Genomic DNA, 25,023 nt, shown 5'->3' on the forward strand with positions numbered 1-25,023 from the left:
TCTGCTCATCCCTATGAACAGCTTCAGTTTCACAACTCAATCGTTCCACACAACTCTCTGGATTAATTTTCCATCACCATCCAACATAAACAGGATTTGATGCGAAGACATGGCATTCCGCACCTCTTCTTCCACCCCTGAGTAACCTATACCACATCACGCACCCAAAAGCTATCTTCTTGTCTCACAACACACATGCTTCTGGCACAAATTAATCTTGCCTGATCTCTGTCATCTGTCAGCTCCACAGAGCTGCAGGAATGGAAAGTAAGGCTCAGGGACAAGAATGAAAACCACATCTGCTGCCCAAAAAAGTTTCCATCTGATCAAGTTTTCAGCTGTATTCTCGTGTGCAAGAATGTAATGTTAAAGATAAGAATCACAAAGGAAGAACAGCTTGATGTTCAGACCACAGATGAAGCCTTAGAGTAGCCAGTTTAACACTATCATTACTCATTTGCATTGTTTACTCAACTAAAAAGCACATAATGCCAAGTGCTGCCCAGACTTGGTATTTTCGTTGGAAAGGTATTTTTGTTGGAGAATGAAAACAGACCAAGAAAGAAACACCCTAGTCCCATTTTACAGGTGGGGAAATGGAAGTACTGAACAAGACTTCTCCAGCTTCATACAAGTTTTTGTGGCAGAAATTGAAACAACCCCCAGATTTCAGATCACTGCTGTAAGAAATGAGATCACTGATTTTAGCCAAGCTGACTGGAATCCAAATATCAGTGGAAGACAGCCACAAGAATCTACAGCACTATTGTTATTTCTGTCATAATTTTTGTAGCAGAAACTAGGTGCAGGTAGCAAGGAAAGCCTTGCAGTGAACAAGACTTCCTAGACCTAAGAAGAAGTCATCATAAAGCTTGAAGATGCTGCTAGTTGAAAATTAACGAATTAAGACTATAATAACAATACAAATGACCAAATGCTGGTAGAATATTCAGGCAGCATCTCACTTTGCATGTTCGCCTCCTCAAAAAACTACACTTTTAAAACCACTAGATGAATATCCTTTATAACAGGCATTCCACAACCTAGAAGTGTTAATGGCATCTACAGTAAAAATCTTATTTAAATGTTATTTTAAAACCACCACTCCAGATTTCAACTTTGTTTGCAAAAATCTTTGCCACAATTAATCCAGAAGCATAGAGAGCAGACAGACCAGGAAGCAAGTAATTCACACAAGGTTTCCCAGAAAAACCACAACAGTTTGGAAAGCTTATTTAAATTAGCCACTAACGTTCACCAACATTCTCAAATACTGAGAAGAACTTAAGGCAGAGTCAGTAGATGCAATGCCTGGGATGCAAATCAGAGAAAGCACCTGGGCCGAAAGGAAAATTTCTCCATTTACTCAGATGTACTCTGAAAAAAAGGAGACTGGGCACAGGCTCACCAGCTTTTTTTCTCCTCTCATTAGAATGTGAGACTAATTAAAATCTGTCAGTATCAGTGGAAGATTTGGGTGATGTGAAATGCAAGACTGGGCCTTTTGAATGTTCTATGAGGAGAAACTTGGCGAGAAGGGCAAAAAGGGGGTGAGGAAAACAGCACTGAAACCACAAGTGTCTGCATTATGTATTCATGGGATGTATGTTGCCAGCAGGACTGAGAACAGGCAGTGATGTAACGGGAAAATGGAGGGGTCTCCCTTCTATAGATCTTGCAAAATAAATACATAGTCCTTTCTTTTAGTGGATTCATCTTGTAGGCTTAAAGGGTGTGTTGTTAGTGAGGTGAAAATTAGCACATCCAACCAACCACAGGCATTGAAATGCTTCCCTAATGAGAGGAAATTCAGAGCTGAAAATGACTGTCTTAAACTTACTGCAATTTACCAGGGTCAGCAGATGTCTGCAGATACTCTTTCAAACGGACACTACATCAGTGCAAAAAGAAAAACAAAAAACCAAGAGCAAGCTAAAATACTAACTCTACAGCAATGCCTTCTGAAAGAGAGGCACCAGATGGGCACTGCAGTCCAGCCCACATCACCAGTGCCACGCATACCCCACTTCCCAGCCTCTACAGAGATGAGGCAAACTCCTAGCATTTATACACTGCAGTCGAGGGCCCTACAATAGTGCTGCAAAATCAAAAGCAAATGCATCTACCGCAAACTGTAAATAATTTGTATTTGTAAAGTTGTAAGAAGCACTGTTTTACATTGACGTAAAACTACTAGGAGGAATAGCAACTTGAGCCCAAGGAGATCAACAAGTGTGGAAATGTCCATCGTCAAATCTATGAACACTTTAACCACAAAGTTACTTCTTTATATACCTCTAAGCAATTAATTAATTTTGGAGTAAATGGTATGGGTTAGATCATGGCAGCAGAGGTAACTTGACAAAAGTGAAGTCCAGTGACTTACTCCTTTGTCATGCAAAGAACTGGACAGTACAAGTGGTTCCTCCCTAATGGAGGTAAGAAGCGAACAGCCTGATTGTAGCAAGAGCCACTCAAATAGCAGCAGCTTTACCTCCAAGAGGGGTATCTAGACTTAGGCCCAGTTTATCCTAGACAGAAATTTATCCTACAGACAAAAGTACTAGTTATGCCCCTGAAGATGCGATCACAAGAAGCAACCCTATGAATTTACTGAACCTTGCCTCAACAACCTCTTTTGGTCTTTGTTTACACACCTTCTCTCAAGTGATGGATGCTGCTTTCCTCATATGAAGTTCTACTTTACCTGTTGCATTTTTTCGAGGTCAAGGCTGGGCCTGCTGACCTTGTCCCCGTATCCTTGTCGATGTCTCTTACAAGGCATGACTTGCTCAAGGCTTGCCCCAACGCTTGTCAAAATTAAAGGTCTGGAGGCTGGGGTCCGCATCAGTGGCTGGAGTCTCTTGGGAGGGGAGGCACTGAACAGCACGGGGCTTGCACTGGTGTGCAGACCATCAGCGTTTTCTGTCACAGGTCGGAAGGACATCGCACACAAGTTCTTCACTTCTTCATCACTGGAGGAGGTGTTGTTGCTGTCGCTGCAGCAGGTAAGCCTGCTGACCTGGGACCACTTCCGCTTCTCAGCGGCGAACTCTCTGTTGATGCGCTCTAGCTCCTCTTCTGAGCTGTGGCGGTCAAGACTGGCATGGAGGAGGGCCCGAACCTTGCAGCATTGGTTCTCCTGGTTCTGGAGCTGGTTGGTGGCCAGAGGGGTCAAAGTACAATTCCGTCTTCTCTCTGGCAAGAGGAAGAGATATAGGAGCGGCAGAGCACATCTGTGTCCCACGCTCTAATAAACTGGGTCTGCTTTCTCCTGACATTTTTTTCAATCTTCTCCCAAGTAAACTTCTGAGCTGTTTTCCCACCTTTTTTTTCCCAGCTTCTTCCACCTCCCTCCTCCTCCACAATCCCAAACTGAATGCTTCCATTTGGACATTTCTAGATCTTTGGTTAGACACATACCTTCAAACTGTCACCTGGAATTCTAGTTGCACAACAAGAACATGGACCTGCTGCCCATCTCATCCTCTGAATATGGAGAAGACAGTCTTAAAAATGTCTTGCTAGGAACTTGCCTTTAGCTAAAATCATTAAGTTCTAAGGACTAGATCTCAGGGCAGAGGTGGCAAGTAAGTTACATTACTCTAAGCAGCATGTCTGTTGCTGAAATAATAGAGATCTAATTTCCGGAGGTACAACTCCTCTTCCTATTACAAGGTTTGCCATAGTAAAAAGCCTGCCCTCAGCCGTAAGTTGAGCATGCTTCACCTGTTCTGCCAAGCTCTTTCTATGTTAAGCACATAAGGATCTAAATTTTAACAGGACATGTCCTGTGGGTCAGGAATTTAACTATTTCTCCCTTTGCAAAGAAATCCACTAGAATTTGGCTGAAGAACAATAAAACAAAAGACACACACAAATGGCAGAGACTTAGCATAACTAACAGATGAATTTACTACAGATTTCACCTGCAGCTCTAAGCTGTTTCATACCAGTTCCAAAAACAATACCAGAGCATCGGTCTCTCTTCCAAGACTCTCAGCTAGATTCAAGAATATAGTTTCCCAATACCAAGAGTACTGGAGGAAGGGAGTGAGCTAATCAGGCAATGAGTCCAGAAGAATGAGGAAAGTGAAGGTCAAAACTCAATATGGCAAGGAAGAGGAAACCTAAATCAAAGATGACACAGGTGCACAAGCACAGAATGGAAGAGTCATGGAATAGAATTTTTAGTCCCAGCTCTGCTGCTGGCCCTATTGTAGACGTTCTCCACCTCACATTTGCAGCACTAGGCCCTTAACATGTGGTTAAAAAGGTCTATCTCTGGTAAGAAAAGTGTGACTGCAGCATCTGATAACACCAGCCTCTCCCTGGGAGGTCCCAAAGACTTCAAGGTGACCGATTTAACGCATCTGGTTGTGGCACACTGGGGATGGAGAAGGAGGCACTTCCAAGAGCGCAAGTGAAAAGCAAAATAGACTTTTGCTGTAGCATCCCAGGACCCTCCTATCTCATCCCTTTACCTCTGTCGATCTGGGCAAGTTCCTGGTTCTCTCCCTCAGAGTCATCGCTGTCCTCATCACTTGGGGGATAGGAGATCTAGGGGGCAAGGAGAAAGAAAAGGCTTCATCATGAACACTGAACATTGCCCTGCTGGTGTGCAAGCCACTTCCCTTACCCTCCCCCTCTCATATCCTGCAGGCATCCACTCCACCTAACTGCACACACCCAGCCATAGCACCTCCCTGTGTACACATCCTCATCTCCCAACCTCAAACTCCCATCATATCCTCTTAGTTGCAGCAACACAAAACACACAGCTAACCGCTATTTCCACCTTACCGCATTGCCAACTCTTTCCCAAGCACAATGAACATACCCTGCCCTTAGCTCCCCAGACATGCAGCTTATAACCATCATGGCCTACCACATCCACATCACGTGGGCAACCGAATCTCTAAAACCCACCACCAAAATAAAGATACATCCTGTGAACAGCACTATCATCTTGCAAGGCACTCACAAATGGAAGTGGCTCATTAACTTTAGCTGTCCTATGTATGTACCCACACTTCCCCCTTGAAGGGACACACACAAGAACAGACTCATCTTGCTTTCCTGCAGGACAATTCAGAAGAACATAATAGAAATAAAAGAAACAAGATTTCAGAGAAATGCAAACAGTAGCATTATGCTTTCCCCGCCAACACAGAATTTTAGAGTACCACAGAACACCCTTAAATGCTCCAAGGGTAACGACACTTCACATACTTTGTCCATAAGAAATTTTCAGCAACATTTGCTCTGTGTCAGCCAAGGAACTTCACCAAAACACTTGCTGTATACGCAAATACCTACTTACTCAAAACATGTTTCAACACTGAACAAACTTGGTAGCTGCCACTTGAGAGAGATCTGAAAGCAAGCTATTGTAGGTTAGATAGATCCCACTGATGCCGAGTTTCCTACACAGAAGAAACCAACTTACCTTGCTCCTAAAGTGACTTCTGTTCTGCTGCATGGAGCATACCCGTAAGCTATTATATCAAACCTCTGAGCTATGCAGCTTAGTGTCTCTGCCAATGGCCAAACCCAGATGAGTCAAAGGGAGATGCAATACCTCAAAAGGAACATTTATAAGAGAGTGTTCTGGAATAACAATCACCGCAAGATGAGCTTTATTATTCCTTATACCTTCTTATTCAGAATAAAAGAAACATTCCCATCATTCTTAATTGAGTCACACGAGCTACTTGCCCTCAACAGAATCCAGAGGCAATAGGTTTCCAAAGGTTACATGCTGTGTTTCCATTTTAAAAGTGTCTGATGTGCTGTGCTTGACTTTCATAGAATATGAGGCAGCATGCAACCATTACATTGATATGGACCTAATTCACCTTCACCAATGTTGCTAGGAAAACCTTAGAGTTTCAGACTCCCGGAGACCCAAAGGAACAATGACATTGAACTAGGTGCCTATGAAAGACATCCAGCTGATGCAGAGAAACAGGAATGGTAGAGAAATTCAGACTGATACTGGATTAGACAGCTATTAAGTCAACACACCTATAATATTTTGTGACCGTCCTCCAGGATTGTGTTCAGAGGGGTTGTTCCCCCAAAAGCCTGTTGTCACCTTTTCTTTCCTCTCCTTTTTTTTTAAAGCTACCTTTTGTCTCTGTATATTTACATTGCCCTTTAAGAAATCAGAAAATATTTTTCTTCCTTGCTAGCCTTTAAGCTACTTTCATAAATGTTAAATGACAAATGAGGAAAGAGGCACAGATTTATCCCCATTGTGGATATTCTCGAAGTATACATATGGGGTTGTTTTTCCTGCCACAACTACAATTTTTGTGTATGTATTCACACACATGCGTCATTTAATAAAGGCAGCTGGTGCTGAGGAATGCTGCCAAATTAACAGAATTCTAGTTGTCCCCAGAACAGGTATAATACCTTGTTTGTGCCATGGCAGTTCATAGAGAGGACAGCTGACACTGAACTGCCATTGTGCTAGCTGCTATACACACAGACAGTAGTTCTGTCTTCATTACAAAAGCTAAGGCTCCAGTTCTAACTTGAGAGGTACTGCCCTTAGTCTGTGGCTCATTCCCTCATAAAGACCTTTCATTGGGATGTCACAGGGTTTTCAGTGAGGTTTAACAGCTCTACATGGGAAACCAATCAGCTACAAGTTTTGTACTACATAAATGTCACTATATAGCACAGCAGCGCTTCCAAAAAAAAGAGGCAATGACACCTAACACATGCAGGTCACAGAGCTACTGTACAATGTCACTGGCTTGAGATACTTAAGATAGGAGTTGGATTTGAGTCAATGATTGACATTTTGAAGGACTTTTTGTCTACCAGTCCTGAACTTCCAAAATATTCACTCCTCCTTGTACAACCGTAATTTTGCTGGCTCCTAGTCTCATATGACTAACTCTCCTCTGCCAAGTTCTCCCCAGTCCCACAAGCAGCCCAAGATTAATCCCCTGTGAGTTGCTTCAAACACTTCTCTAGAGGCTTTGTTCAGAGCACCTGCAAGAGAAGAGAAACTTCTTTCAAACAAGAATATACTAAGACTGTGGATTTGGTCCCATTGTAGATCCCAAAGAAATTAAACTGGTAGGACAATATGAAAGGCATTGTGGGGAAAAAAAACAGATTCCCACAGTCTTGCTAATCATCCCCTTATTGATAGCCATGGGAAAATGACCATCCATTCTTCTAGAATCAACTATGATTTTTATGAGCAACATATCGAGTGCTTTTCAGAATCAAGGCACACACCTATTGAGCCACTCTTCCGAACATCCACCTTTTATTTTGGAAGGACACACCAGTAGCACATATCTCCTAACATTGACTTGGTTTCTCCTATTACTCCCACTAGTTTATTATACCCTTGGTTCTAGACAATACTCTCAGAAACTAGAATATTTTCATAATATACAACACAAGCTAACAACGAAAAAAGCTTTAAAAGCCAGCAATTGTGCATTTTAGGCACGAATGAAGTACATAGATTAAAAAAATCTCAGAAGTCATATTTCCTCTGATGTCCCACAACCTGCACTGTCTTTCAGAAGTCTTCTCTGTGATTTTGCGTGTATTATATACATCCAAATACCCTCCTGCTTTGTCTTCACATCTTTCAGTCAGAGAAAGCACAATTTTACCCCCAATTTATCATTTAGCAAGGTCTTCTATTTCAGTATTGTTACACTCTCATTTTATTAGTAAATCATTCCACAAATTACATCTTGTTTGTGGGAACTGAAGTCTCCCAAGCTCTTACGTACAAGACCCTAGCTCCCACGTTCCCAAAGAGAGAACCATCCTTCACAGATGACCAACAATTAACCTTGCCAAGTTCAAATTTTACACAGTGAACTCTTTGTCATAATACACCACTCAGGCAAAGATGAACAGAAGATCAAAAAAGGGACACAAGATGTGTCTGTATGGATAACAAGAATTTCCAGAAACTATAAAAATAGAGGGAAGCAAAGACTAATGCTCTGATTTGCTGGAGATAAACACCTGCTCCCTTGACTCTTCCCAGGCTTTAACAGTAACACTGTCCTCTCTTCAAAAGCATTCCATTAGGCACAATAGTATTGTGTTCCAGCCTCCAGCCTCCCTTGCACAGTCCCTGTCTTATATTAGCCACAGATTTACCGAGGCAACACAGCCTTGTTTACCTCACAAATTCAGAATTGTGGCACTGTGATATCAAAAAATTTGATCTCCATGTCAAGGTCCCATTAGATCATGGCTTCCCTCATAGCATGCGAATTAGAGTTGTTTAGACTGAAGGAGACATTTTGGTATCATCTACCCCAAGCCCCTGCTCAAGCTGAGTCTTCTCGACCAGACTGCCCAGGTCTGCGCTCAGTACGCTTTACACTTCAATGTGCAAAATGAAAGAGAAGAAAATCTCTAGTTCACATAGATGTGTGAATGTTTACAAGCCATGGCACAGAACAAGCCAGAAAACAAAGGACAGGTACCCATTCACTCTCCATTCTTTCTTTAGGGAAGGCATCAGATCTTAAGTTCAAAGACAGTAGCTTGTTGATGAGGATCTCAGCATTACACCTGGGTCCTTCACCTCTGGCACCAGAAATGCCTTCCTTCACGCCAAGGGCTCCTAATGTGACAAATGGAAACACGAACAAACTTCCCTATGCATTTCATTTTGCATCAATTTCCAGTAAGGGAAGATGAGTTCGTGAAGAATAACCAGATGGTATTTAAGGAGAACTGAGAGTAAAGCTTATAACTTTGAGGGAGATGCAATATGAAAGACAAACTAGCAGACAGAAGAAAAAGCAAGTGAGAGAGAGAGAGAGAGAGAGAAATAAATCCTTGCCTTTCTCATCACACTACTGCTTGTCATCTGAGTAATGATAACTAGCTGCAGCCAGAACTGCCCAGGTCCTAAGCAGTCCAGTCACACTTGGAGTCCAAACCCCTGAAATATAACATACAATAAAAAAATGCTACCCCAATAAGGTAAAGCTCCTCTTGACTTTGCTTACAGAAGAGAAATTAACCTACAATCATATTATCAAAAGTAATTACATTGAGAATCATCTGGGGGCTTATAAAAGAGAAGGTAATCTCAATTCTGAGGTAGAACAAATCTCTCTCAATAGGCTTCACTTAATGGCTGTATTGTCCTAAAAAAAAAAAACAAAACACCATCAAGGTGTTTTGGTGCAGTGGAGGGTGTTCGTACATGAGCAGCAGACAAGACAAAGACATAACTGACCACAGGCAACCCCTCATATGAGGAGCAGACAAGACAAAGACATAACTGACCACAGGCAACCCCTCATGCCCAGCTTGAATCAAATGAATCAAGAATGCACACAGGCTGTAGATCATCATTCCTAATCCTCCTCTGGGGAGGTGGCTTCCCTGGCAGAGGCCAATGCTGCCTATACTGCCTCATACAAGGCTGTTTGTGCCACAGGCTCATTCACTTGAGCCCTGGCACTCCAGTAAAGCCCCTTCCATGTGCCCTGGAAAGCAACTTTGCTGCGTTGGTCTCACTCACTGATTTCTGGCACAAGAGCAGAAACCATAAGCAGCTCACCAACAAGTACTGAATAGCTCTGCTATGGGAAACTGACTTCCATTTCTCCAGACTGCAGAGATGAAACCAGTGCTCGCTTACATTCTCCTCACCTCACTGCCTACAAAGCAGCTGCTAGAGACACAGGCATCCTATAGCACAGGGCTCTGCTGCTGGCTCTTCTCCTTCCCAACAGCTTGGCTTTAGTAAAAACATTTTACTAAATTCTGTTACTGGTTTTTTTCCAGGTCAACAATTGCTGTAGTTGCCATGGGACATGGCCTGATTGTGAATGAGGGAGGTGCCATCCTCCCCACCGTAAGAAATTCTGAACTGGACAGAGCAGGTAAACAAGGGGAATTGTGAGACACTGAAAAGCAGTTTTGAGCCACGGAACAACACAAGGAAGGAAGGAGTGGGTCAAACAAACCTTGAAATTAACATCTAACTCCTCTCCCAAGTTCTCCTTTAAAGTTTATTTTAGAGATATTCACCCTTACAGGGACGAGTTATGCTAGAGAGCCTGTAATGCTTGCTCCCTCCTCAAGAAAAGCAGCAGAGTGAGAGATTAGAGGAAAGGTTCCATTCAGTCTTCAAACATTTACAAATGAGATATGACTGCCCAGACTAGATCCGGGTTTTACAGCTGGTGTCCTTCAACAGCTAAATGTCTAGCCTGAACAATCCCAGTTTGGAAAAGCTTTCTAAAGTCCTTTTCCGTTGTTATTTTTATTATTTTCCTTTCTAATTCCCATAATAGTTCCGCCTCCAAACTCCTTTCCCCATTTCCTTGCAAATGGTTAAAATTCATACCCAGGGTTCATAACCTATGAACACTGTCCTGCTCGAAAGAGCTGCTGTCTGGCTGAGCCAGTGAAGTGGTGATGAGCACCATGGGACACAGCACTCCTTGAGGTCCCTGTTTCCCAGGCCTGCCCCAAGCCAAAGAGAGCAAAATACCTATTTTTTGTATGGATACTCAACACTTAGAGACATCATCTTCTGCATGGGTCTAGTGTCTAGTTAAGCACTGGTGGTTTCACGGATTTCAGGGAGGCCGAGAATCACTCTAGGTAGCTGAGTCCACAATATTTTAACAATACAGATGCCACTTTTGTTGACTGCTTATCTTACAAAGATACAGGCAAATATGGTAACTAGCAACATTCAGGGTACAAGTGGTGGGAGTCATTAATCAGAGTACATGGAAACTGAGCTTCTGTTCTGAGGAACAATGACTGAACTTGCTTTCCAGAAGCGTGGGGTTAAGTTGGGTTCCCTAAATCTTAAGAGAGGATAACACAAGGCTTGCACAGGACATGAGCAGTGGGTGTGGGGAAGTGCATGTGTAGTCCTCTTACTGTTTTAAATCCTCTCCCTTTCTCCTGTAATTCCACAAATTAATGCTTGTGTTTTGAACATACTGCTTGCACGGTCAGATTATGTTTATCTACCGTCTACAGCTCCTGGAAAGAAGTCGCAGCTGTAGCCAAACCTGACTAGAACCACAGATATGACAGGGCACTGCCCTAGGCTTGGGGATCCTCACTTGCATGCAGAGTGAATCAGAGGACTATGCAGAAACAAGTGCAGTGGGGCTAGGTTCCACACTAGCAAGGAACACAGAGACTGGTCAAAGCAGTTTATTCCAAACCCATAGAGCACAGTTGGATTCTCTGCATGCTTTCATCTGTTCCATGTCAGTTCTTTTGCAACAGCCATAGTTTGCAGCAAACCACCTTCCAAAATGATTTTGCAGGGGAAGGCTAAAAATAGAAATACCAGGGGGCAAAGTAAAAGCAACGTAAAAGTTACTCTACTTTTACTTTTAGAGTAAGAGTAGAGTAAAATAAAAGCAGCAAGTCCTAATGCTTCATCATTGTTCCAGGGAAGTACAGTCCATAGCACCAATGGAGCCAGCCCATGGTGCATGAATACACAGACTCCATAGTCACCAGGAACAGCAGACAACTGATGTTGTCTGATCACAGGGAAGTGAATGCAGCTGATACAGTGTTGTACACCAGCTAGGGATCAGGTCTTATTATCAGGTATCAGGTGAGACACAGCAACATCCTTTTCCATTGATTCCTATGCACTATGGGTCTGTTCTCAGAAGCTCTGGGCAAATATTGTGAGAACAAAAAAAACAAGATGATCATTTCAAATTCCACTCAAGATAAACCTCCAATAGGTAGTACTTTCAAACAGACTAAGTTCTAGCCAGCAGAGATCAATGTATAAGTACCCACATACATCCACATACTGCTCCTACTAGCCGTTAAATTAGTGTGATGGAGGACAAAAAGAACGCTCCCAACTAAAATTGAGACTTCAAAAAGCCTTTTAGGCAGAAAACACCGGGACTCTGACCCTTAGCACTCAAAAAATATTCCAAATCTTAGAGAATTCTATTCAGTTTATTCATCCTCAAAGCCACTATGAGAACCGGAATCTCTTTTTATAAACATAACGGTAGGTGTGTTTAGAGGCCACAATCTAACAGGCTATGATGTTAGAAATTACAGATGGAACAAAGTCACTACAGCCCTCAGCCAGCCAGTTCGTCAAGTCTGGTAGCAAAGGTGTTACCACTGAAGCAGAGCCTTTAATCCTCTCATTTCCTCCTTGCCTCCCCAGACCACTATGTTTTATGAAATAAGACTACTTCTGCACTACGGGAGCCAGGTGCTGCAGCTCCGTGCTGTGAAATGCATCATCCTTTCTTGCAGCAAGAAGTTTTACAAAAATCTCAAACTATCCCCACGTTGTTAGTTTAAGAGGTTGGTTAATGTTTATAGCTCTTACTATGGTGACAGAAGCCATACAATCTTTCAACTCCTCTTCTGCCTGCAATTAAAGCTTCCAGATGTGCCACCCCTAGCAAATCTTCAGCGTATCTCCTACTCTCCTTCCCTCACTCAGTTTCTGCTCAGTACAAATACCCAGCACACTCTGGCCTCAGCCAGCTGTCAACTGCATGTAATGGAGCCATACAATAAGTTTCTTGCCAGCTCTATTAGTCTACTCATGTGGCTTTGCTGATGCAATAGAGTTACATCTAATTCATATCCAAGTTTAAATGATTCTCTTTGAAAAAGTATCATTAACCTGTTAACTTTCTCATCCTATGCAGGGAGATAGCACCTTACATACATAGTTGGGAAGGGAATTAGCAAAGGAAACAATGGTAAAGAGTCAGGAAAGTTACATTAGAAACAAGCTGCAACCTTACAAAGTGTTTGTGCAAAGGAGGTCAACTCCTCTGACAGCTCACAGTATGGAGCCCTAACATTCCACTAGCTCACACCTCACAGGAGCAGTGTTATTCAGCAGCGTTGATGCTAAAAATCACAGCAGTCCAGAAAGATAAGGAGCATTAAGGACTAAAGACCTTCATTATGGAGCCTCACCCATCCTGCATTAAGATAGTGATTTAGCTCCATCTGTAAATTACAGCCCATTTGCTGCTGAACCTGAGCTCCAAACACAGATTAAAAGCACCACTGTTTATCACAGGCCAACGACCCCCTCAGACATAAAGAAAGTGCAAGAGACTTCTAAAACTGGAGGGACACCTATAAACTAATCTCATCTGTGATGCATGGACCGAGAGAGGGGAGGATGAGAGATGCTGTTCACACCAGTCTCAACCATTCCCGAGAAGGCTACAGGGATTTAAATATACTCCTCCCAACTCACACCCCATCCCCACTGGCTTAGCTCAGTTATTATATTGCTACGATAAGAAGAGGTTTCTTTGCACAGGCCAGCTTCTCTGACAGTTTGAGGCAACTCCCAAGCATTGCATGGATCCCTCTACTAGGGAAGTACAGCTTAGAGCAGCTCGCATAAGCAACGCATCTGGTAACAGTTTTTCTATTCCTTCCACAAAAAGCTCAGAAAGGGCAACTGCCATTGCCCTGAGATACTTCATTAGCTGAGGAGAAGCTGCCCGCGTTGGGAGACCTCACTCCACACTCACCTCTGCTCAGCCATAAAGAAGTACATTAGCCAGATTTGCAAACACAAGGAACAATGCCCTACAGTCAGGCTGGAAAATACATTTGGAGCACATGAGACATTTCAGGCTTCTCCTCCTTTAAAAACACCCACATTAACCCTTGTGAGTGCAAGCACATGCGAGCTGTTTCACCGCTATGGATCTACACCAAACTTCTTGTGTTTTATCACTGAGCAAGCCGATAACATAGGATAATCCTTCAAGACCAGATCTTTGATCCATCTGGTCAGACATCTCTAAAGAGCTAGGACCACGTGAAAACTTGCAGTGGCCCTCACTGCACCAGATCCTTTCCTGATAGGCACTTTATGATTCCAAGTGGTTCCTAGTTGGGAGAATCTGGTCACAGTGGTGGTGTCTTTACCCTACACATGGAAGGATGGGCTAGAGATAAGTGGCACCAAGACAGAATTTGAATGTTTACTCTCCTCAGATATAGGAGTCAGAAAGCACGAAATTAAATTAGAAAGACACAGGCTCTAAACAAACAATAGGTGATGCCCCAGCAACATGTAGTTAAGGTGTGAAACTCTGCCACAGGATGTTGTGGATGCAAAGACCCTATATAGATTTGGTGGGAGGAAGTAGACAGGATTCAGTAAAAGAAGCCCACCGTGCTACTAATGCACAGGCAGCAGTTCTGACTCAAGAAGTCTGACATCAAAGATATGTGCTGTTCTTACAGCCTCCCTTAAGTGCCTACCTCTGGCACTTGCAGGTTTCCACCGGGGAAACAGGTCTAACACTAGACGGGTACTCTTAAGCTCCATTTCGTGTAAGCAGGCCACACAGTACATGCATTTACTTGCAATGTCACAATGCAAGGGGATGCATAGAACAAAATCCAACAGCGTTCTTGCAGACTAACTCACTTCGCTCACCACAGATAGCCATTGACACAGTGTCAAAGCATCACATACTAAATCGGCACCCAAACCTACTAGGTCAGATGAAAGATGGGAAAACTTGTATCACATTGCCACACTCTCAAAATACCCGTGAGGGGTTTCCCAAGAATGGCTTGTGCCATCCAAGCCACAGTCAAGGGTTTTCTATGAGCAAAAATATATAATTAGAAGATGCTGATTTTTTAAGCCTCTAAACTATATCACTTTATGTCCTCCACACCAAATACCACCGTTTTCTCTTCTTAATTAGCCTTTGGCCAAAGAACTTTTATTTCTTTGGAATAACTGACCCCTAGAAATAAAGAAACATATAAAAAGAAACCTCCACACAAAATCAGTTTGGCTACAGACAACCAACCATCTGGAACAACCACTTGGCTTTGCATGTAATAACTAGGTGACTGGATGTGGAAGGATTATTTTATATTTTTCCAGTTTACATTCAGACATACTCTCAGCAAACTGGAGGAGCTAGCTGCCTGCCTGGCTCCTCTCCTCAAGATGGAAATTCCTCGTTCAATTAAAGAAAATTTTTTTCTCCTCTTATGCCTATAGAGATCTTGGCAGATTGCGGCCTTTGATGCCAAGAAATAAGGATATCAGTTTAATAAAAAATAACCAGCATCACAGAAATTATGTGACCCCATTAGGAAGGGGCAAAATGAAACAGATTTCTGAACAAATTCAGTGTGAGTGGTTAGGAACTTTATGCCATCAGGAACTTCAATTCGATGATCTCCAGTGGCTCAAAACTAGGTTTGTGGCCAGTCAAACAAATTAATCAGCTACCCAAGGGCAATCAATGGTTTGTTCCCTAGAAAGGTCAGGAACTTAGCTCAGTCTATTCTCATTGTGGACATGAATGAATATCGAGGTATTTGGGAGTACATTATCCAGACAGCTCCTGTCTCTTCATAGATCTAAATTGTAGAATAAGTGTTGGAAGGTGATCCCAGGAAAATCTGTAAAGGGCTATTCTCAGATGCGTTTGCTGGGTACAACTACCAACCAACCAACTCAATCATGCCAGTCCCTCACAAGGGCCAATCATTTGAGGAAGGCAATCCATAGCCTCATAGTCTACCGAGCCTGAGGGACAACTCCCCAAGTTTCAACACATCTCCTCACTGACAATACTCTTTGAGAAGGTGCATGCCAGTGGGGCATAGACATCAATCTCCATTACCAGCAATAAAGCTCAGGCCTTTGGCAAGTTGAAGGGCTCTGTAGAAGGGGTTTATTTCAACAGTGAGCCTGGATGGTGGGCTGTCTGGCTAAAAGTGCTGGCAGAGGAGAGGGCTGGAAACAAAGACCCGTCCAGACAAGCTGCTTGCAAAGCTTATAGTCACTCACAGAACCTTCTTTGAGCTTTTAGCCCTTACCACACCCAAAAATCACATTCTGCCATGCTAACACAAAACAACTAGGAAGACCCAGGATTTAAATTACTGCTTACGCAGTTCTGTGGCAGCTTTGGTGCCAATTTTCCAAGCAACATATTTTCGTACATCCAAGTCCACTGGGAAGGTTCCATAAACATCCACAGTATTTCATCCTCCATGAAGTTATCAAGACTTGGCTTGCACAGGTGTACTCTTTCACTGGATAAAAAAAAAAAAGTAGTTGGATGGCTGGTCTCAGGGTTGTAGTGAATGGAGTTAAATCCAGTTAGCAGCCAAGTGGTGCTCCCCAGCGCTCAGTGTTGGAGCCAGTCCTGTTTAACATCTGTATCAATGATTTGGAAGAGGGGATCAAGTGCACCCTCAGTAAGCTTTCAGACAACACCAAGTTGGGTGGGAGTGTTGATCTGCTTGAGGAAAGGAAAGCCCTATAGAGGGATCTGGACAGGCTAAATCAATGGATTGAGGCTAAGATACGAGGTTTGACAAGGCCAAATGCCAGGTCCTGCACTTGGGCCACAATAAACCCATGCAGCACTACAGGCTTGGAGAAGAGTGGCAGGAAAGCTGCCCAGTGAAAAAGGACCTGGGGTGCTGGCTGAATGCAAGCCAGCAGAGTGCACAGGTGACCAAGAAAGCCAATAGCATCCTGGCTTGTATGAGAAACAGTGTGGCCAGCAGGAGATACAGAAGCAATTGTCGCCCTGTTCTCAGAACTGGTGAGGCTGCATCTCAAGTACTGTGTTCAGTTTTGGGCCCTTCACTGCAAGAAAGGCCTTGAGGTGCTGCAGAATGGGCAAAAAACGGGCAACAAAGCTGGTAAAGGGTCTGGAGCATAAGTTTTATGGGGAGTGGCTGAGGGAGCTGTGGTTGTTTAGCCTGGAAAAGAGAAAGCTGAGAGGAGACCTTATTGCTCTCTACATCTACCCGAAAGGAGGTTGTAGTGAGGTAGGTGTTGATCTCTTCTTCCAAGTAATAAGCAATAGGACAAGAGGAAATAGTCTCACGTTGCACCAGGTGAGGTTTACATTGGATATGAGGAAAAATATTCTTCACCAAAAGGGTTGCCAAGCATTGGAACAGTCTGCCCAGGGAAGTGGTCAAGTCAGTATCCCTGAAGTCATTTAAAAGATGTGTAGATGTGGTGCTTAGGTACATGGTTTAGTGGTGGACTTGGCTGCGTTAGGTTAAGGGTTGGACTTGATGATCTTAAAGGTCTTTTGCAACCTAAATGATTCTATGATTCTAAGACTGGACTAGGGAGGGAACCGTGTGAGCTCTTCTCATGATGTACCCACACAAGGATACTCTATTGTAGTATTCCCATGCTCCTACGGCAGTCTCAAAGAAAGAACAGCAGAAGTTCACCTGGCCAAGCACTTGGTGTACTGTAGTAATTACAGATGAAGAAGAGAGACGGCTGATCAGCTCCCTCTGCCTCAGCCAGTTCCTGAGATGTCCCAGCCTCAGAATGCCTGTCCTGCAACTGAACAATTCAGTCTAGTGTATATATATTGAGATAAACATGGAGGCCAGGTCAACATCCAGACAAATCAGCTCACGACAGGGAGGAGGTTATAATGGGTTTGAAAAGCAAGAACAACATAGCAAGAGCAGGTGGAAATGCCCAGAGGCATGCTGAACTGCACACCCCCAAGCAGTGACCAAGCCAGTCCAGAAGAAAGCAGACTTCTTTGAACTGTGCTTCGCCTGTAAGCTTGGGTAGGTCTGTGCCCAGACTGGCATGGAGACAGCTCTGCATAAGTCACATTTGGCTATATGTCCTTTACATTGACTTTTAGGCCTGGGTCACAGCAGAGTTCATACTGCACAGGGAATGCTTTCTGTGCAGATAAAGGTCACAACTAATTGGCTTTTCTCTAAATCCTTGCCTGGGTGTTCATGCTGAGTGGTTGTGGGTGGTGCTGGTGCCTATTCAAAAACAGCTTAGCTGGCTGACTCTGCTGGTCAACAGTGATGAAAGGACAAACAGGCTCTGCCCATGGCCGTGTACAACAGTTACTGCTGCAGAAAAGAGCCCTGAGTGCACACATACCTGTGATGTTGGTTGCTATGAAGAGCTGGGTCACCCAGCAACGCGAATCCCACTGAACAGGAAAACAGGGGCTACCAACAAATGTGGGTGGGTAGGAGGGATTGGTGCTGCCTACACTGTGGGTAGGGGTGTATTTCCCACTGAAAAGAGAATACAGCCTTTGGTTCTCATACTGAGGAATCGCAACAACACTTCTGTGACTCCAGGCGTGCTCCAGCAATACCCAGAGAAGCTGGCCAGACTGACATGCTACAGCAGAGTGGTGCCCAACTCGCCCATCACTCCATGGAGATGTTGTAAGTGGATACAAGTCTTGCATTTTACTCTTAAAAAATAGGTGAACTCACTGTTTTGCCAGAGCCATAATTAAAATAAATTATGACCTACATCCACTTTCTATTTTCATTTCAAATATAAGCTATTTTCCTGCTCAGGAAAACTTTTCACAACCCAAATAGTACAACATAAATTCAGAAACTGTAAGACAGCGCATGACAGCAGGAAATGAAGTAGAACTGCACTGTCCAGCAAAGCAAAAATGGATTAATATGTTTCTACAGAAATGTAAAAGTTAAACATAGTGTTACATTTTCATAATTCAATTTTTTTATTCAACTAAAACTCAAGAGTTGGGAAATACAAGGGAAAGTAACAAGATTTCTTTGTTACGCAGGGGTGGATTTTTTTTTTTATATCTAGTCTATATTGTCATATCAGTCATGAACAAGGCCAGCTGAAAGGATGTCTTACTGAACTACCCCAATACCAGTGAACCATTAGGTTGTATTTGCAGTATCTGCAATTTGTCTGAGGTCTCACTCTCTGGAATTAAGTCTTTACAGGAGATTATTGATGCTGGACATCTGCACAGGGAAGATGACAACCCTTGAAGATTCAGACCTTAGAAGCCAAGTAGAAAGAATTGCAAAGCTATTATTTTACAATGCCTCAGGCAGAAGTCTCAAAAATGTAAGGTTTCTGACTGGCTGAGACTGACTATTCTATTCTTTGCCTTGGCTAAGTATCTATGACAGCATTTCTAACCCACTGACATAATTTTAGCCTAAATTATCACAAGCCTAACTTCAAGCATATTCATAAATACCCCAACAGCCAAAACTGTTCTTGCACACTTGCATTCATGCAAGTACCTGTCCCTCTCCTGAGTGAGATTATGACTAGAGGCATCTAGTGTTACCAAGAGTTAACAGGAGGAAAAGCAAAGCTTCTGTGTAAAATAGAGTCCTCCAGCCCTAGAGGAATGAACCTGTTCGGTGGGATATGCTGAAAAATCCATGAAAGAAAGAAAACCTTCACATACTACAGGAGATAGATGAAACTAAACTTTCACTGTGCCACACTGTCTTCAGCCCGCCTGAAGACCAGTGGTTGACTGAACACATGACTAGGAGTCAACCCAAAGAAAGAAGGAAATTAATCCATCCTCATTCATACAAAGCATGAGCCTTTACACAAATCTTTGAAAGTACAACCACTGTGTATCAATAATAATGATGCTACTTCCCTCTTTTTTTTTTGGTCTGAGGAGAAAAAATTTAAATAATGCATTCCTGGCTCTGCTGAATAACCAGCTACCACTGGAACAGTGACTTATAAGTCACTGCCTGCAAGCCTGAGGTTCTCTTTGCACAACCATCTGAACCCCCTCCACATAGGAAAGATCTGGATAATTCTCGGTCACTTGTCAGAGCTTGCCAGCCAGACTGGAGTCTCTTAGCTGACTCTGGATGCAGATGCCAGCACAAAGTAACTGACATGACTTGCTGGTCCCCGGCGCTGTGCATGCACACATACAAGCTGCAAGGATGTGTGAAGAGAGCTGACACGGTGGCTTTGTTATTGTCCAGCCAACAGTTCCCTTGTAAGCAAGCATAAGGCTGAAATTACACAGCAGACAAATGCAGTTCAACAACAGAATGGACTCACATATGACTCAATTCTGTTGTTTGACATTAAGGAAATGACAAACGTGTCTTAATTACCTCTGCCCAGAAGAAAAAGAAACATGCCGAGTACATAAGTAATTTAGTGGATTAGAACATCAATTGCATCTCCTTCAAAGCTGTTTGTGTTAACAGCAAAGTTGCAGTGGAATTGCCATCCTTAAAGTGCTCAGTTTTCTTCAGCTGCATGTTCCAGCCAGTTAATTTTTTAACACACCACAATCCAACTGTTTCATTCTGATAACACCTACCAGCCACTAATTAAAGGCTTACTTTGACTGGCATTGAAAAAACTTGTTCCAACCAGATGCTCCCTGCCCCAAGGAGATTGCTTGCAAGCAGAGCTTAGAAAATAGACACCTACACTTTAGCCACTACACAAATACACAAAGGCACAAGAGTTAAAGAGGGATTTGGAAGAAATGCATTTGTGAGAGAAACCTCTACCCCAAGCTGTGGGGATGAACAAGATATTTCATTTCTAGAGAGCTCACCGTGTCAGTTGGAGAGAACTTCTAAGGGCTCATATCAGTACTCCATCACATAAAACCACATGCAACCCCAAGATGTGCATTTTAAAAGCTCCTTGAACATTTTAGCTTATATTTCAGGCAGGATGTCTCGGGGCTACTAGTCCAAAACTATGAAAGAAAACAATAAAAAAATGTACTAGACTAATACCAGAGAGCCAACAAAAAAAACCCAAACAAACAGGCCTTGAGTTACAGGCCTGTCTCACTTTCCTTATTTGAAGCATTTCACTACAGTGTGGGGCAATCCCCTGTTCTCAACTGTTCTGTCCCACAAAGTCTTCTCTGAAACAGCCTCAGTTGCCAGCTGTTATCAAAGATGAGCCCTAACCTGTAAGCTAAGATCTGCTTTTGGCTCTTGATTTCTAACGCCAGCCAAAAACTGGATGTTTCTTAATCTGGCCTAATCACTAGCAAATAACACCACACTACTGAAGCAAGAGGTGGAACAACAGGCTGAGGCACAAGGCTTCAATTCTTTCTTGGATTCAGCTGCAGCAGCAGACAGACTCTAAGCCAATGGGCTGGACTATGAACTACAAGAGCTTGGGAGCTGACATGCTGCCACTGAGCCACCCTCGCTACAAGGGCACAAGCACCCAGTGAGAAGACAGCAAGGTCAGCAGGAACAGTCTTCCAGGGCTACCACGCTCCACAGCCTAGATGTCCTTTACTGGAAACTGCTGGCAGCACATACTAACCCAACAGAGCAGCTGAAGTGTCAGTCAATCCCTCTCTTCTCATTATGGTGACCTCTGGTGCAAGGGCAATAAAACAACACAATTTCCTCAGCAACACTAGCATGAGCCGACAGACCTCTTGAGCCAAAGCCCTCTGAGCAGCCTTAGTTTTTAACTGCCTAAAGACTAATTTTAGTAGGGAAAAAAAGAGAAGTCTATTGCATCAGTACCCAAAGCTTACTTATTTCCTGGATTCACTTACAGGAGGCAATGGCAGCCTTACAGCTTCTCCAAGTGGGGGAAGGCTGGGAAGACCTATCACAGCCACGCTAAACCAACAGGGAACACAGTACCAAAATGAGATCTTCACAGTGGGCAGAAGTTTCATCCTGAAAAGATTCTCAAAGCTTGGATGCCAGTTCAAGGTTGGTCAGATCTCACAAGCTTACAAAAATGAGTTGATAATTTACCCAAAGACAGTCTCCAGGGTCTTTGCCTAACAGCAGTACTGTTCCAAACAAGAAATACAACAGCAACTTGCTTTCCCTTGAATTTGGGACTTTCCAACAAAGGCCATAAAGTGCAAAAGCAACTGGGCAATGAAGAACAACAGCTAAGGGCACTGTTTTAAAAGCTCAGAAAGCTCTTGGTTTGGATGGGGCACACAGATCAGTTCTTATTCTAACCAAACTAGTTGCTCATTCTTCACTTACACTACTACAGACCTGATTTATGCTCATACCTAACCAACTTTTCACTAGGTTTCAGTGACAGCAGACTGGACCTTTCAAATAATTCATGTACCACACATGCTGCAATACGTACAGACCTACACAGGTACACATCCATCTGAGGAAGATGAGAAGGCAATAGCCTGGTCTGTGCCTTGCAGCCCCATATCATCTGAGGGAAGAAGAGGGAGATGGTACAGGACGCTCAGCCTCATCACAGAGTCCATGCACGGTGCAGCCACAAGAAGCTCCAACACCACTCCCTGCTTGTGACACCTATCCACACCTGCACCTGCAATGACGTCTGGCCCAACACCCAAGACAGAGCACTGCATGCTCTGTTAAGTGATTAGTATGCTGGGGCAAGGCTCAACCAAGACCACGCAGCTGCACGTGGTCCCCAAAGGCCTACAAAACATATATTAACCCAGAGTTTGGAAGTCTGGCTTTCAGCCCATACACATGTACACCAGTCATTGTACCCCTCCCCGTGGCAGGCTGCAATGATACCTCTGATGGTCTATGCATGAGCCTTGCAAGAAAGTGCAAGCTTAAGTCTCTCCTCTCTACTGAGCCCACAAAAATGCAGACCACCTGTTTGCAGCACAAAACCTTGGCACTGATATGAACAAAATGGCTGCAGATACCCAGTCCTGTGGGTTTTCCTGCATGCCTGCAAGCATCTTGAAGGCTGTATATACCCTTTGGAAGAGCTCCTTCCAAAGATTCTTACTATTTCACAACCTGAGGCTCAAAGAGACAAACAATAAAGCTAAAGGAGGCGATCACAGCCACAAAGCCTAAAAACAGTGCTCAAAAGAAATCCCCCACTGCCTCTGCAGAGATATTCTGCACTGAATCCATTCACCACAACCTAAAGCATTGCCTTTATTTTGTTTCCAAAAATAAAATCTAATCCTGCCTCCTGTAAGAGCCACAGAATACGTAATCCCCGCAGGAAGAAGTACACAGACACAACAAACTTTGAGGAAACATCAGCACTGTTTCTTACAAAGTTGCCATCAGCGTGTCCAGTGCCTGCGCATAAGTGCAGCCGCACGGCAATCCGTCTCTGTGTAACACATACAAAAGACTCCACTAGAGTCTGGTATACGGATCCCCAGCCCCCAACTCAGGCAACAAGGGCTGCTACTTTTCCCAGATCCCTTCTTTGATTTGGGGCCAGGCGCTACGCTTCCCACAGTACTGATCCCAATCCAGAGTAACTCTGCTGATTTCAGGGAGTATCCCTTGGTTCACAACAGTTTTGCCAGATCAGTTTTTGCAAGTAACTCATCACGACTCCATTTTTATCCCATTGCATATGGCTCAAAAAATCCTCCTTGCATTTGGCAGGAAGGGTTTAGATATTCCTTATCCTGAACCTGTGACCTCGATTTTTGTTTTGAGCCCTAAGAAAGGATGTAAGGCAGAGTTCAGAAAGCCACGGGTAAATGCAGTGAGCCTGACTGCAAACTTCAGCTCAGATTCCAGCCTTCAGGAGCATAAGGGAGAAATGCAAATAACAAGCTGGAAAGCATTTCAGGCAAATCATGTTTATACAGTACCTATCACAGGGGGGTTCTAGTCTGATGAGGGCTGGGACACTACATACTGCACACATACAAAGGTAACTAGACAGGCAAATGCCCTTGGGTGGCCTGATCTGGTGGGAAGTGTTCATGGCAGGGGGGTTAGAAATGGATGATCTTTAAGGTCCCTTCCAATCCAAACTATTCTATGATTCTACATTGCTCAATGCAAAACACATTAAATTAAATGCTTCTAAAGAAGAGACAGACAGATCCTCCTTTATGCACCTTTCTCTATTACCTATGGAATTTTGCAGGGTAACTTTGAGAGCCAAAGAATGGGAGCTTTAGTAACAGCCTAGGCCAGTCCCTACCGAGCACGCTGACCCAGAGGAAACCGGCCCAGCATCATAAACACCGCAAGTCCACGTTATTAGTTACCTGAAAGGTGCAAAATGAAAAAAAACACGAGACCAAACCGGCCGCTCTTACCTTGAGTTGGAAAGGCTGAATTTCATTCAAACTCTGGTTCCTGAGCTTTTTGGTGAGGATCTTCAGCATGGTACAAAGCCGAGGAGCCAAGGAAGGGTTAAGCGCATCTGCGGAGCCCGCACTCCGCGCCCCAGGTACCCGCGGGGGATGCTCGGACACCCCCTGCCAGCCGCCACGCTCCCTCCTCCGCCCCCGCACGCCGAAAGGAAAGGGAATCTCCTTCCAAAGGCTAAAGAAAAAAAAAAAAAAATAAATACCAAACTTCCTTTGCTTTGCTTTCCACCCCCACCCCCCCTCCCCCGGTTACGCTTCGGAAAGGAGGGAGGTACCAGCCAGCAGCGTGCCGCGAGGGACAAGGGGTGTTGGGCGCTGGGGGATAGCGGGGTCCCTACATCAGCCCCCCACGGGCATCGCGCCCCGCTGCCCCCGGGACGCCGCCGCCCGCGACGGGAAACTTTGTAAGGCTCGTCGCGGCGGCCGCGGCGCCCATTGGCCGGGGGCGGGGACCCCGCTTAAAGGGACCGGCGGCAGCGGCGCTGCTCGGGATGCACCGGGGGCACCGCGGGGGATGCAGCCCTGTGGCATCCTCACCGGGCACCGGGGGCACTGCAGGGGATGCTCAAGGCGTGGCTCATCCTTTGGGATTTTAGCCGGCTGAACCTGAGCGGTGTGCTGCATGGGTAGCCAAGAAGGTCAATAGCATCTCTACAACTACCTGAAAGGAGGTTGTGGAGAAGAGGGTGCTGGCCTCTTCTCCCAAGTGACAGGCAATAGGACATGGGGGAATGGCCTCAAGCTGTGCCAGGGGATGTTCAGACTGGATATCAAGAAAAAACATTCACAGAAAGGGTCATTGGGCACTGGCAGAGGCTGCCCAGGGAGGGGGGTTGAGTCACCATCCCTGAAGGTATCTAAAAGACGGGTAGATGAGGTGCTCAGGGATGTGGTTTAGTGGCAGATTGGAGGGGTTGAACTCGATGATCCAAGAGGTTTTTTCCAGCCTGGTGATTCTACCATTCTATGATCTTGGGTTGGGTCGGAAACAGCGTGGCCAGCAGGAGCAGGGAGGTGATTCTGTCCCTGTACTCAGCACTGGTGAAGCCACACCTCGAATCCTGTGTTCAGTTCTGGGCCCCTTGCTACAAGAAAGACA

The 25,023-nt window shown here is 44.2% G+C and overlaps 1 protein-coding gene across 5 annotated transcripts in view; it reads right to left on the bottom strand.

The window, feature by feature from the left end:
• The window catches only part of LOC104062220 (uncharacterized), a 59,700-nt gene extending 35,333 nt beyond the window's left edge, over positions 1-24,367 (bottom strand). For 3 of the 5 annotated variants that reach the window (XM_054063062.1, XM_054063061.1, XM_054063060.1), the window contains exons 1-5: positions 24,200-24,367; positions 23,871-24,099; positions 15,942-16,086; positions 4,485-4,560; positions 2,708-3,198 (exon numbers count right to left, since the gene is read on the bottom strand). In XM_054063062.1, coding sequence (XP_053919037.1) covers positions 2,708-3,198; positions 4,485-4,560; positions 15,942-16,086; positions 23,871-23,896 — 738 coding nt within the window. In that variant the 5' untranslated portion in view covers positions 23,897-24,099; positions 24,200-24,367. The remainder of the gene's footprint in view (positions 1-2,707; positions 3,199-4,484; positions 4,561-15,941; positions 16,087-23,870; positions 24,100-24,199) is intronic. The other 2 variants (XM_054063064.1, XM_054063063.1) reach the window with 1 other exon arrangement.
• Between the last annotated feature and the right edge of the window lie 656 nt (positions 24,368-25,023).

The sequence above is a fragment of the Cuculus canorus genome, chromosome 3, assembly GCF_017976375.1.
Source record: "Cuculus canorus isolate bCucCan1 chromosome 3, bCucCan1.pri, whole genome shotgun sequence".
NCBI classification, from domain to species: domain Eukaryota; kingdom Metazoa; phylum Chordata; class Aves; order Cuculiformes; family Cuculidae; genus Cuculus; species Cuculus canorus.